Source organism: Mandrillus leucophaeus, unplaced genomic scaffold, assembly GCF_000951045.1.
Source record: "Mandrillus leucophaeus isolate KB7577 unplaced genomic scaffold, Mleu.le_1.0 Scaffold838, whole genome shotgun sequence".
NCBI lineage: Eukaryota > Metazoa > Chordata > Mammalia > Primates > Cercopithecidae > Mandrillus > Mandrillus leucophaeus.
In genome coordinates this window covers 62,980-76,177 of record NW_012109119.1, presented here as the reverse complement: position 1 = coordinate 76,177, position 13,198 = coordinate 62,980, and the positions used below count along the sequence as shown (strand labels likewise).

The following is a 13,198-nucleotide window of genomic DNA, read 5'->3' as shown; positions in this document are numbered from 1 at the left end:
TTTTTTTTTTTTTTTTGTAGAGATGAGGTCTCACTGTGTTGCCCAGGCTGGTCTCAAGCTCCTGGGCTCAAACTATCATCCCACCTTGGTCTTTCAAAATGTTAAGTCTACAGGCATAAGCCACTGTGCCCGGCTCTTAGGCAGATTTTAAAAATAGTTTAGATCATAATGATCTTGTACTTAACATTTTATTAATTTTTCTTTAAACATGATTTTAAATAGCTACACACTATTTTATGTTATAATTGAACTGATGTTTACTTAAACTGATGTTTACTTATTGATTGAACATTTAGTTTCCTTTTAGTTTTTGACAATGTAAACAGTGATGAAGAGACTTATGAATAGGAATTTGATTATATTTCTGGTTGCTTTCTTATAAATTACTACAGGTAGTATTACTAGGTCAAAATATGTGAAGATTTTAAAGGTTTACTAAATTGCTTTTCAGAAAGAAAGCAATTCCATAGTTTGCTCTCTTACCAGCAGTGTATGAAAGCAGCTTTCTTCACGCTCTCTTGTCATATTAAACATTATTTATTTATAATTTATTTACTAATGTGCTGGAGATAAAACATTCTGACATTGTTTTGACAGTTCTGATTTCTTACCCATGTGAGTTCAAACTAGCCTTGGAGTCTTTTCTAGCTGTGATTTAAGCTATCTATACTGATTCATTCTCTGCCCACCCTTCTTTCCCTATATACCTGTCTCTGCTCAGGTTTACTTATTGTCTCAGGACACAACATACTGCTGTGGTAATATTGCTATCCTTCCCATTGCCTTGCTTTTGTAGACTATGTCCTCTGAGGTCTAGTGCAAGTTGCACTGTTACATTCTTCCATCTTTTATTGATTCTTCCTCTCGATATTCTTTTTATTCCTATTCTATCTTTTTCTTCCTCTTGATATTCTATCCTTTTTTCTATTCTGTCTTTTTCATTCTTCCACCTTTTATTGATTCTTTCTCTCGATACTCAATAGCACTTAAGTCCATACCATTTGGCACTCAACCAAATTTAATTCAAATATAACTTAAAATTAGTGTATCATGCACTTTGATTTCTTTAATTTGAATCCTCCTTTTTCTGATAATTTAGAATAATATCTATCACTCTTACTGTTTGGGTGGAAATATCACCAATAACCATTTTTCATCTAAAAAACTTTTAAACACCGTTTCCCCCCCATCACTTAAAATCTTTAGTACTTTCTCATGTGACCTGTTAAGCCATTATCTGCTCTGTGGGTGATTTTAAAAATTTAAAACACATGTCAATGAGTGTAAGTCATTGTTCTCTAAGTTCTGCTCCAGCTTTAGGTTTGAGAACCATGGCATCTATCTCACATGAGTTTTTTCTGAGGGAAAGATAGATGGAATGTTAGAAGGGCAGTTTGTGTGTCATTTATGAATTTTACCTTATCGTTCTTATGGCAAACAGAGCTACCACTGAGTAATGTTTATTTCTCTCAAATGTTACAGTTTTAAAAAATACTCCTTTTTGAGCCTATGGTATTTTATGTACCTGAGCTATTAGAATTTATATAAAAATTGGTTTAAACCACCTAGGATTTACTTACTGCCATTAAAACTTTTAAATTAATCATGATTATATTATTTAAAAATAGGATATTGAAAGGCAGTGTGTGGAACCTGCACTGGGCAGGAATTGAGAGATCTAACTCTATGTGACCTTAGAAAAATTTACATTTTGAGGATAATAGCTTCCATATCCATAAAATGAAGGTGTTAGGGGAAAAAAGCAACAGGCTTTAGAATCTGACACACTTGGCTTTTAATCACCAAACTGCCATTAACTACAGTATGATCTTGCTCAGTCACAATATCTAACCCCCATTTCCTCATTCATAAAGTACGATTAATAGTACTTATTTCATAAAATTATTATGGATGCTGAGATATGCATACAAAACCCTTTAGCATAGTGTCTAGCACAGAATATATAATGTTAACTCTTCTTATTCAGTGACCTTTTTGGCTATTGTAAGTGATGTCCCCACAAACTTCAGAGAAGACTTTGAATTATAAGACATCATAACTTTAGTAATTTGGATATTGTTGCTAATATTTAGGTAATGATTAGTTTTAGTATGTTGTTTTCCAGTGCAATTATTTAAGAAAGCTTGTCTTTCTTGAATATTATCTTCCTTGGAAGGTAATCCAGCTCTCTAAAATACCCATTCTGTGTGAGCCTTTCTGGACCTTGCTCTCTAATTTCTGAAATGCAAACGAAGTGTTGGTGAGACTGTAAGTGTACTTCTTTAATTGTCACAGTAGTTTTCCTTTCCCTCACTTACCCTCCTCTATTTCATTCCTCTCCCCTCCCTTTTACCCCCATAGCTAAAACATGTGACACCAATACTGGACATTTTGTATCAAATGACAGGAGAATTTGGTGTCTGACAATTTTTGAAGAAGACACTTTGAAATAGGGATGTCAGAACAAGTCTCAAAATATCCCACTCAGGCACTGTCTTCTAAACCTGTGCAATGCTCTCTGAATCATTGGTCTGAAATTGTATTATTCTGTGATAGTATAAGATTTAGCTTGACAGTTTCATGTTTATTTAGAAAGGCTGTGGAACATGGAGGTTAGGGGTTAAAATAATATGAATGAAGTTTCTGACATTACACTTTTTTTCTCTTTTTCCTGCGTATTTTAATTCTAGCAAAGCAAATGAGGAAGTTAGAATATCCAAAACTCATTTTTAAAAATTGTGGTAAAATACATGTAACATAAAAAGTTCATATTTTAATCCCTTTTAACTATACTTTTCTGTGACATTAAGTACATCCATTTTGTTGTGCATCTGTCACCACCATTCATTTCCAAAAATTTCTCATCTTTCTCAACTGAACCTGTACCCATGAAACACTAACTGCTCTTTCCCATGTTCCTAGTCTGTGGTGACCACTGATCTACTTTCTGTCTCCAAGAATTTGACTACTTTGGAACCTTCTATTAGTGGAATCATATAACTTTTGTCCTTTTATGCCTGGCTTATTTCACTTATCATAATATCTTCAGGTTCATCCATGTTGTCATATGTCAAAATTTCCTTCCTTTCAAAGGCTGAATAATATTCTGTTGTATTTATGTGTATATATACACCACATATTATTTATTCGTTTATTCCTTGATGGACACTGGGTTGCTTCCATCTTTTGGCTACTGAAAATAATGCTGCTGTAAATATGCATTGGTGTACAAATATTTCTTTGAGACCCTGCCTTCATTTTCGGGTATATACCCAGAATCCAGTTGCTGGATCATGTGGTAATTCTGTTTTTAATTTTTTGGGGACTTGCCATACCGTTTTCCACAGCAACTGTGCCATTTTATATTCCTACCAGCAATGCACAAGAGTTTCAGTTTCTCTACATCTTCACAAACACTTAGCATTTTCTGTTTTTCTTTTTAATAATAGCCATCTTAAATAGCCATGGGTGTGAAGTGGTCCATGGGTGTGAAGTGGTATCTCACCGTGGTTTGATTTGCATTGCCCTAATGACTAGTGATATTGAGCATCTTTTCATATACGTATTGGCAATATGTATATCTTTTTTTTTTTTGAGACAGAGTTTCGCTCTTGTCGCCCAGGCTGGAGTGCAATGACGAGATCTCGGCTCACCGCAAACTCTGCCTCCCGGGTTCAAGCGATTCTCTTGCCTCAGCCTCCTGAGTACCTGGGATTGCAGGCATGCGCCACCATGCCCAGCTAATTTTGTATTTTTTAGTAGAGACTGGGTTTCTCCATGTTGGTCAGGCTAGTCTTGAACTACCAACCTCAGATGATCCACCTGGTTCATTCTCCCAAAGTGCTGGGATTACAGGCATGAGCCACCACGCCCAGCCACAATATGTGTATCTTATGTGGTGAAATCTCTATTCAAGTCCTTCGCCTGTTTTTGGTGAAGTACTTTTGACATTACAGTGTCAGCGATGCCTATTATAATGTGCCTGTAAACTAGCTAGGATGATGCTACATGCTGTTGAACTTGTTGAAGAGAGAAACTGTAATCCAGGTGCAAGCGTCTTCAATGGTTGTTTCTCACTGCTGCAATTGTATTTTATCACTTTTAAGTCACGACTTTTACCTTTTTTTAAAAAATAAAATAGATAATGTGTACTGTGCATCCAACTCAGTAATTTAAGGGAAAAAGGAAACTAAGGGATATAACAACAAAAAATTTGTAAACTAAAAGAGGAATTAATAACTGCAAGAATGGTTTATAAAAAGTTATGAAATAGAGAAAGTAATAAAACTATACCAAGAAAAATAAGAGAACTATGGTTAAAATCAGAAAACAAAGACTGTATAAAGCGTAGGTATTTTTATAAATTAGAATTCTGTGTCCACATGGATTATAGATATGTAAATCTCAATGTAATGGTATATAACTGAGTGGCACTTTATTTTGTTCAAATATAATCTGTAGGGTCTTTGTATTTTAGTTATCCAGTAGTTCTTTCTTCTCAGAAAAATACTCAGAATGGATGTTTTCATCCAATTTAGTTTTCAGCGTAAAATTTTCTTATTTTGTTTGTATATGTATGTGTGATGTGAAATAAATACACATAAAGTTAGTTTGATTTCATGTAAAGACTTCAGAGAATAGACATTTATGTGGCACAGCTTTGCAGAGAATAATTTTATTAATTTTCTTTCCTAATTTGAGCTTTCAGAAAAAAAAAACCAAAATAAAACCGATTACCAGAAATGTCAAAGTAGTTTAGTAAAAATAGAAAAATGTGAGGCTAGACTATGCTTGTATACAAGGGGACTTCAAAAAGTTTGTAGAAAATGGAATTAAAAGATAAATATAAAAAATATAAACTTTATTTCTCAGCATAAGCTCCATCAGGAACAAGACACTTTTGTAAGCAATGATACCAGGCATTTAGTTCATCCCTAAATAACTGAGGGTCCTGGGAATTTAACTATGTCAGTGAAATCCTTTTTTTAATTATTATTATTACTGAAGAAAAATGGGTTCCTTTTACAAATTTTTTGAGGTTAGGAAACAAAAAGAAGTAAGAAGGAGCCAAGTTGGGACTGTAAGGTAGACACCTGATTTCCAATGAAACTCTTGCAGAATTGCCCTTGTTTGATGAGAGGAAAGGAACAGGAGCATTGTTGTGGTGAGGAAAGGACTCTGGTGAAGCTTTCCTAGGTATTTTTCTGCTAAAGCTTTAGCTAGCTTTCTCAAAACACTGATAATAATCAGCAGATGGTATTGTATGTTGGCCCTCCAGAAACTCGATAAGCAAAATGCCATGGGTATTTTGAATGGTGAGTTTTTTGAATTGTTGCTATGACCTTTACTTGTGACCAGTCCACTTTTGCTTTGACTGGACTACTTCCACCTCTTGGTAGCCATTGCTTTGATTGTGCTTTGTCTTCAGTACTGGTAAAGGCATGTTTCATCTCCTGTTCTTAGAAGAAAGGCTTCAGGGTCTTGATCACACTTGTTTAAAATTTCCACTGAATGCCCTGCTTTTGTCTGCAGCTGATCTGGGTGCAACAGTTTTGGCACCCATTGAGTGGAAAGTTTGCCCAACTTTAATTTTTCAGTCAGAATTGTATAAGCTGAACCAGTTGAGATGTCTCTGGTGTTGCCTATTGTTTCTGCTGTTAATCACCAGTCGTTTTCAATTAGGGCAAGAACAAGATTATTTTTTTCCTTGCAAATTGATGCAGATGGTCTGCCACTGAGGACTTCATCTTCAACATTTTCTTTTTCCTTCTCAAGATGAGTTATCCATTTGTAAGCTGCTGATTTCTTTGGGGCATTGTCCCCATAAACTTTCTGTAAAGCATGAATGATTTTGCCATTCTTCCATCCAATCTTCACCATAGATGTTTGTTCTTGTTTCAATTTAGTAGAATTCACATTGCTCTGATAGGAGCTTTTTTCAAATGGTCTTATGCTTCTTCATGCTTCAAACTAGGGGCTGTTCAGACAAGTTATTACAAGTTAGTACAAGTTTGTTTTGGTGCAAACGTTTTTAAAATCCATGCATAGTTTTTAAATAATATGTATTTTGCATAAACTTTTTGAAGTCTCTTGTATTTGATGACTTCTACCATTGACATTGAACAACTGTACTGTTTAACGCTAAATTTGAATTTAATGATGGATTTGGTTTTCTTCTTTTAAATCGTGTAAATGACTATTAATTCTATTATGTGGGTTTCAGTTATGCAATGCATTTTACCCATGGAACAGCACAACTAATGGGTAATGCTTCTAATGTGAGGAATTTAGTAAATCTTTAAAATGATTATAAATAAGTAGCAACATGAAAATAATATTAAGAGGTATTAACTTCCTTCATTTTTCTAACAGGGTCAACATATTTCACTGGCACCTATTCACAAGCTTGAAGAAGCTCTGTATGAATACCAACCACTGCAGATAGAGACATATGGACCACATGTCCCTGAGCTTGAGATGCTAGGAAGACTTGGGTATGTGTCCTAAAGAACTTTACATTGAGGAGCTGATATATGGGACTTACTGCTATTCTTAACTGACATGTTAACTTTCTTAGATTTTCAGTTTATAGAACTTTTTTTTACTGTTTTGTGAAAAATGAGCAATACTTAATACTAAGTTGTTTTATTTAGTACATTAATTTTTCTATGGACTTGTTAGGTCTCTTGAGATTGAACCTGGAGTATATTAGTTCTTTTTTAAGTCTGTCCTTGGCAGCCATATTGAAATGGCTGTTTATTTTCAGTCATGAGTGTTTTTTTTTCTTTTTTAGAGAAATTACAGCTTAATTTAGTTAGTAGTAAGCCAATAAAAATATGAGTTGGGCTCCTTGCCGTGAAAAAGGTTAGATTTACTCATTGTGTGCTGTCTACAGTGAAACTACATTTATGAGCCATGAGCCATGAAATATATTTTGTTGAAAGGTATAATGTAAGGCTGGCCCAGTGGTTCAACAGTCATATCATATATATCCATTCTGGAAATGAACCTGGGATCTTGGCTTTTGTGAGGGATGGAGAGATGGTTATAGTCTCTCTCATGGGAGCAAGTGGGTATTTGTATACTTGAAAAGTGCAGGCACAGATGTTGCTAGATGGAGCAAATCATTTCTTGGTCTCATTTTAAAATGTGAACTATTGAATGAAAGGCTGATCCAGAAACTGTTGTTGCTTAACAAAAGATAATAGTGGAAAGAATATAATATTTAAAAAAGGGGGTACATCAAGGCCAAGCAATTAAAAAGCAATAGAAAAAGTCAGAGACCCCAAGAACAAAAACAAAAAAGATGAAACAAATAATAAAACCTACATGCCTCTTCAAAAACAAAACCAAAATCTGGAACATGTTGTATAATATTTTACATGTGAACATCAAGGCTCCAAGGCAAAGTTACTATTTAAATGATGTTTAATATCTTAAGGCTAAATTTTATTTATTTCTTTATTCTCTTAAAGTCCTACAGCCTACAAGCATGAAGCCAACAGGATGTAAAACAACCTAAAACCCCCTTTGAGATAATAGATTTATTAAACAATTGTCTTAAATGCTAAAATTAAAGTTTGAGGAGATAGACAATAGTGTGTTTTATAATGTAAAAAGTTATATATGATGTGGACATTTATTTCTTATCTCTTACAAAGAGCCAGAATTGTGTATCTTTAAAATAAATTTACCTCAAAAGAATCTTTACTTTCGATGTCCGTGAAGTTAACGTGTTTAAAATAGTACTCCTCTGTTACTGGGTTTTGCATTTTCCAATAATTTTGTCAAAATTTTTCATATACAGATTTTATTATGTTCAGGTAGCTTTCTTCTGTTCCTAGAATGTTGAATTATTATTATTATTTTTTATTGAGACAGAGTCTCGCTTTGTCACTCAGGCTGGAGGGCAGTGGTACAATCTTGGCTCACTGCAACCTCTGCCTCCTGGTTCAAGTGATTCTCATGCCTCAGCCTCCCGAGTAGCTGAGGTTGCAGACGTGCACCACCATGCCTGGCTATTATTGTATTTTTTGTAGAGACAGGGTTTCACCATGTTGGCCAGGCTGGTCTCGAACCCCTGGCCTCAAGTGATCTGCCCGCCTTGGCCCCCCAAAAGTGCTGGGATTACAAGTGTGAACCATTGCACCCAGCCCATCTTTTAATATACTGAATTCAGTTTGCTGGTGTTTTGTCAAGGATTCTTGCATTAGTGTTCATAAAGGATATTGGCTCATAGTGTTTTCTGGCTATATAGAAGTATAATTAAAAAAGAAAAATTATATATATTTAGGATAGAGAAGATATTTCAAAATTAATTTTTGTGGGTACATAGTAGGTATATATACTATGGGCTACGTGAGATATTTTGATACAGGCATGCAATGCATAGTGATCACATTATGGTAGATGGTATATCCATTACCTCAACATTTACTCTTTGTGTTACAAAGAATCCAGTTATATTCTTTTAGTTATTTTCAAATGTACAATTAAATTATGATTGACTATAGTCACCCTGTTGTTCTATCAAATACTAGTTCTTGGCCAGACACAGTGGCTTACGCCTGTAATCCCAGCTCTTTGGGAGGCTGAGGTGGGCAGATCACTTGAGGTCAGGAGTTTGAGGCAAGCCTGGCCAACATGATGAAACCCCGACTCTACTAAAAATACAAAATAATAGCTGGGTGTAGTGGTATGCACCTGTAATCCCAGTTATTTGGGAGGCTGAGGCAGGAGAATCACTTGAACCTGGGAGGCAGAGGTTGCAGTGAGCCAAGATTGTGCCATTGCGCTCTAGCCTGGGTGACAGAGTGAGACTCTGTCTCAAAAACAAAAACAAAAACAAACAAAACAAAACCAAAAACTAGTTCCTATTCATTCTTTCTAACTATTTTTTTCTACCCATTAACCATCCTCACATCCTCTCCCACCTCCTCACTACCCTTCACAACCTCTGGTGACCTTCCTTCTACTGTCAGTTCAATTGTTTTAATTTTTAGCTTCTACAAATAAGTGAGAACATGCTAAGTTTGTCTTTTTGTGCCTGGCTTATTTCACTTAACATAATGACCTCCAGTTCCATGTATGTTGTTGCAAATGAAAGGATCTCGTACCTTTTTTATGTTTGAATAGTACTCCACTGTGTATATGTACCACATTTTCTTTATTTAGTCATCTGTTGATGGACATGTGGATTGCTTCCAAATCTTGGCTATTGTGAACAGTGCTGCAACAAACATGGGAGTACAGATGCCATTTTGAAATGCTAATTCCCTTTCTTTTGGGTATATACCCAGCAGTGGGATTGCTGGATCGTATATTAGCTCTATTTGTGTTTTTTGACAAACCTTGAAACTGTTCTCTGTACTGGTTGTACTAATTTACATTTCCACCAACAGTGTGCAAGATTTTCTTTTTTCCACATCCTCTCCAGTACTTGTTACTGCTTGTCTTTGGATAAAAGCCATTTAAACTGGGATGAGATTGTATCTCATTGTAGTTTTGATTTGCATTTCTCTGATGATTACTGGTGATGTTGAGCATTTCTACATATGACTGCCATTTGTATATATTCCTTTGATAAATGTCTATTCAAATCTTTTGCCCATTTTTAAGTGGGATTATTACATTTTTTCCTGTTGAGTTGTTTGAGTTCATTACATTTTCTGGTTAATAATGCCTCGTCAGATGGGTAGTTTGAAAATATTTTCTCCCATTCCTAGGTTGCCTCTTTGTTCGTTGATTTCTTCGCTGTGCAGAAGCTTTTTAACTTGATGTGATCCCGCTTATCTATTTTTGCTTTGGTTGCCTGTGATCGTGGGGGTGTTCCTCAAAAAATCTTTGCCCACTCCAGTGTCCTGGAGAGTTTCCACAATGTTTAATTTTGGTAGGTTAAATAGTTTGAGGTCTTAGATTTAAGTATTTAATCCTGATTTGATTTTTTTATGTGGTGAGAGTTAGGGGTCTAGTTTCATTCTTATGCATATGGATATCCAGTTTTCCCAGTACCATATTTTGAGAGACTTTCTTTTCCCAAATGTATGTTCTTGGTACTTTTGTCAAAAATGAGTTCACTGTAGATGTATGGATTTGTTTTGAGATTCTTTATTTTGTTCCATTGGTCTCTGTGTCCATTTTTATGCCAGTACCATGCTATTTTAGTTACTATAGCTCTGTAGTATTTGAAGTCAGGTAATATAATTCCTAAAGTTTTGTTCTTTTTGCTCAGGATAGCTTTGGCTATTCTGGGTCTTTTGTGATTCCATATAAATTTTAGGATTTTTTTTAAAAAAATTTCTGTGAAGAACGTCATTGATATTTTGATAGAGATTGCATTTAAAATCTGTAGGTTGCTTTGGGTACTATGGCCATTTTAACATTATTGATTCTTCCAATCCATGAACATGGACTATCTTTTGTGTGTGTGTCCTCTTCAAGTTTTTGCATCAATATTTTATAGTTTTCATAGTAGAGATCTTTTACTTCTTTGGTGAATTCCCAGGTATTTTATTCTAGCTATTGTAAATGGGATTACTTTCTTGATTTCTTTTTTAGATGGTTCACTCTTGGCATATAGAAATACTGCTGATTTTTGTGTGCTGATTTTGTATTCTGCAACTTTACTCAATTTGTTTATCAGTTCTAATAGTTTTTTTGTGGAGTCTTTAGGTTTTCCCAAATATAAGATCATATCATCTGCAAACAAAAATAATTTGACTTACTCCTTTCTGCTTTGGATGTCCTTTGTTTCTTTCTACTGTCTGATTGCTCTAGCTAGGACTTCCAGTTCTATGTTGAGTAACAGTGGTGATAGTGGGCATCCTTGCTGTGTTCCAGATCTTAGGAGAAAGACTTTCAGTTTTCCCCCATTCAGTATACTAGCTGCAGGTCTGTTATATATGGTTTTCATTATGTTGAGGTAAATTCCTTTTATACCCAGTTTTTTTAGGGTTTTTACCATGAATTAATGTTGAATTGTATTCAGTGCTTATTCAGCATCAGTTGAAGTGATCATATGGTTTCGTCCTCATTCTGTTCATACGATGTATCATATTGATTGATTTGCATATGTTGAACCATCCTTGTATTCCTGGGATAAGTCATATGTGGTCATGATGAGTAAATGATCTTTTTAATATGTTGTTGAATTCAGCTTGCTAGTATTTTGTTGAGGCTTGCAAACACTATCTTATAACCCATTATTTTAAGCTGATGACAACTTAAGGTTGATAGCATAAACAAACAAATAAGCAAAATCAAAGCTAGTAAAAACTCTACACTTTAACTTTGTCCCCTTGCTTTTTAACTTTTTGTTGTTTCTATTTATATCTTACTGTACTGTCTATGTCTTGAAAAGTTGTAGTTATTATGTTTAATTGATTTCTTTTAGTTTTCCTACTTAAGAGTAGTAGTTTATCCACTATGATTACAGTGTTGGAATATTGTGTGTTTTTCTGTGTACTTACCATTACTGGTGAGTTTTGTATGTTCAGATGATTTCATATTGCTTGTTAATGTTCTTTTCTTTCTAATTGAAGAACCCCCTTTAGCATTTCTTATAAGACAGGTCTGGTGTTGATAAAAACCCTCAGCTTTTGTTTGTCCGGGGAAGTCTTTATTTATTTCTCCTTCATGTTTGCAGGACATTTTCACCAGATATACTATTCTAGGGCGAAAGCTTTTTCCTTCATGCCAGTCTCTTCTGGCCTGTAAGGTTTCCACTGAAGAGTTCACTACCAGACATATTGGACCTCCATTCTATGTTACTCGTTTATCTTTCTGCTTTTAGATTTCTTTATCCTTGACCTTTGGGAGTTTGAGTATGAAATGCTTTGAGGTATTCTTTTTTGGGTTTAATCTGCTTGGTGTTCTGTAACCTTCTTGTACTTGAATATTGATATATTTCTCTAGATTTGGGAAGTGTTCTGTTGTTATCCTTTTGAATAAACTTTCTACCCTAATTTCTCTCTCTGTCTCCTATTTAAGCCCTGTAACTCTTAGATTTGCGCTTTTGAGGCTGTTTTCTAGATCTTGTAGGCATGCTTCATTGTTTTTTATTCTTTGTTTTGCTTTATTTTCTTTGACTGTATTTTCAAATAGCTTATATTCAACTTCACTCTTTCTTCTGCTTAATCAATTCTGCTATTAAGAGACTCTGGTTTTGATTTGTATTTTTTTTGATGATTAGTGATGTTGAGCAGCTTTTCATATGCCTTTTGGCCATTCATATATTATCTTTGGGGAAATGACTATTCAGGTCCTTTGCCCATTTTTAAATTGAGTTATTTGGTTTTTTTTGCTATTGAACTATTCACGTTCTTTATATAATTTGGGTATTAACCTTTTATTGGATGTATAGTTTGCAAATATATTTTCCCAATGTGTAGGTTGGTTTTTCATTTTGTTGTTTATTTCCTTTGTTGTCCAGAGATTTTTGGTTTGATGTAGCTCTACTTGTTTATTTTCGGTTTTGTTGCGTATTTGGTGTCTTATCCAGAAAACCACTGCCAAAGTTAACATCAAGGATCTTTCTCACTGTTTTCTCTTAAGAATTTTATGGTTTCAGATTTTATTTTTAAGTGTTTAGTCCATTTTGAGTTGATTTTTTTTTTGATATGGTGTATGATAAGGGCCAGTTTCATTCTTTTGTATGTAGTGTGTAGTTCTCTCAGTGCCATTGACTAAAATCCCTAGCCTTTTTCCATTGTATGTTTTCATGCCCTTGTCAAAAATTAGTTGACTGCAGATGTTTGGGTTTATTTCTGGGCTCCCTATTCTTTTCCAATGTCTATATGTTAGTTTTTGTGTCAATATCATACTATAGCTTTGTAATATTATCTGATATCAGCAAACTTGATGTCTCCAACTTTGTTCTTCCTTTTCAAGGCTGTTTTGTTTTTTGTGGGTATTTTGTGGTTTCATGTGAACTTTATAATTTTTTTCTATTTCTATTGAAAATGCCATGAGAATTTTGATAGGGATTTTGTTGAATCTGTATACTGCTTTTGGTAGTATAGACATTTTAACAGTATTCCTCTATTCTTACAGACATGGGATTTGTTGCCATTTATTTATTTATTTATTTAGTATTATTATTATTAAAGTTCTAGGGTACATGTGCATAACGTGCAGGTTTGTTACATATGTACACTTGTGCCATGTTGGTGTGCTGCACCCATCAACTCGTCAGCACCCA

General features: G+C 34.5%; 1 protein-coding gene across 1 annotated transcript in view; it reads left to right on the top strand.

The window, feature by feature from the left end:
• Positions 1-6,812, top strand: part of MNAT1 (MNAT CDK-activating kinase assembly factor 1) — a 184,041-nt gene extending 177,229 nt beyond the window's left edge. The window contains exon 6 of the mRNA XM_011968313.1: positions 6,373-6,812. Coding sequence (XP_011823703.1) covers positions 6,373-6,507 — 135 coding nt within the window. The 3' untranslated portion in view covers positions 6,508-6,812. The remainder of the gene's footprint in view (positions 1-6,372) is intronic.
• The last annotated feature ends 6,386 nt before the right edge of the window (positions 6,813-13,198 follow it).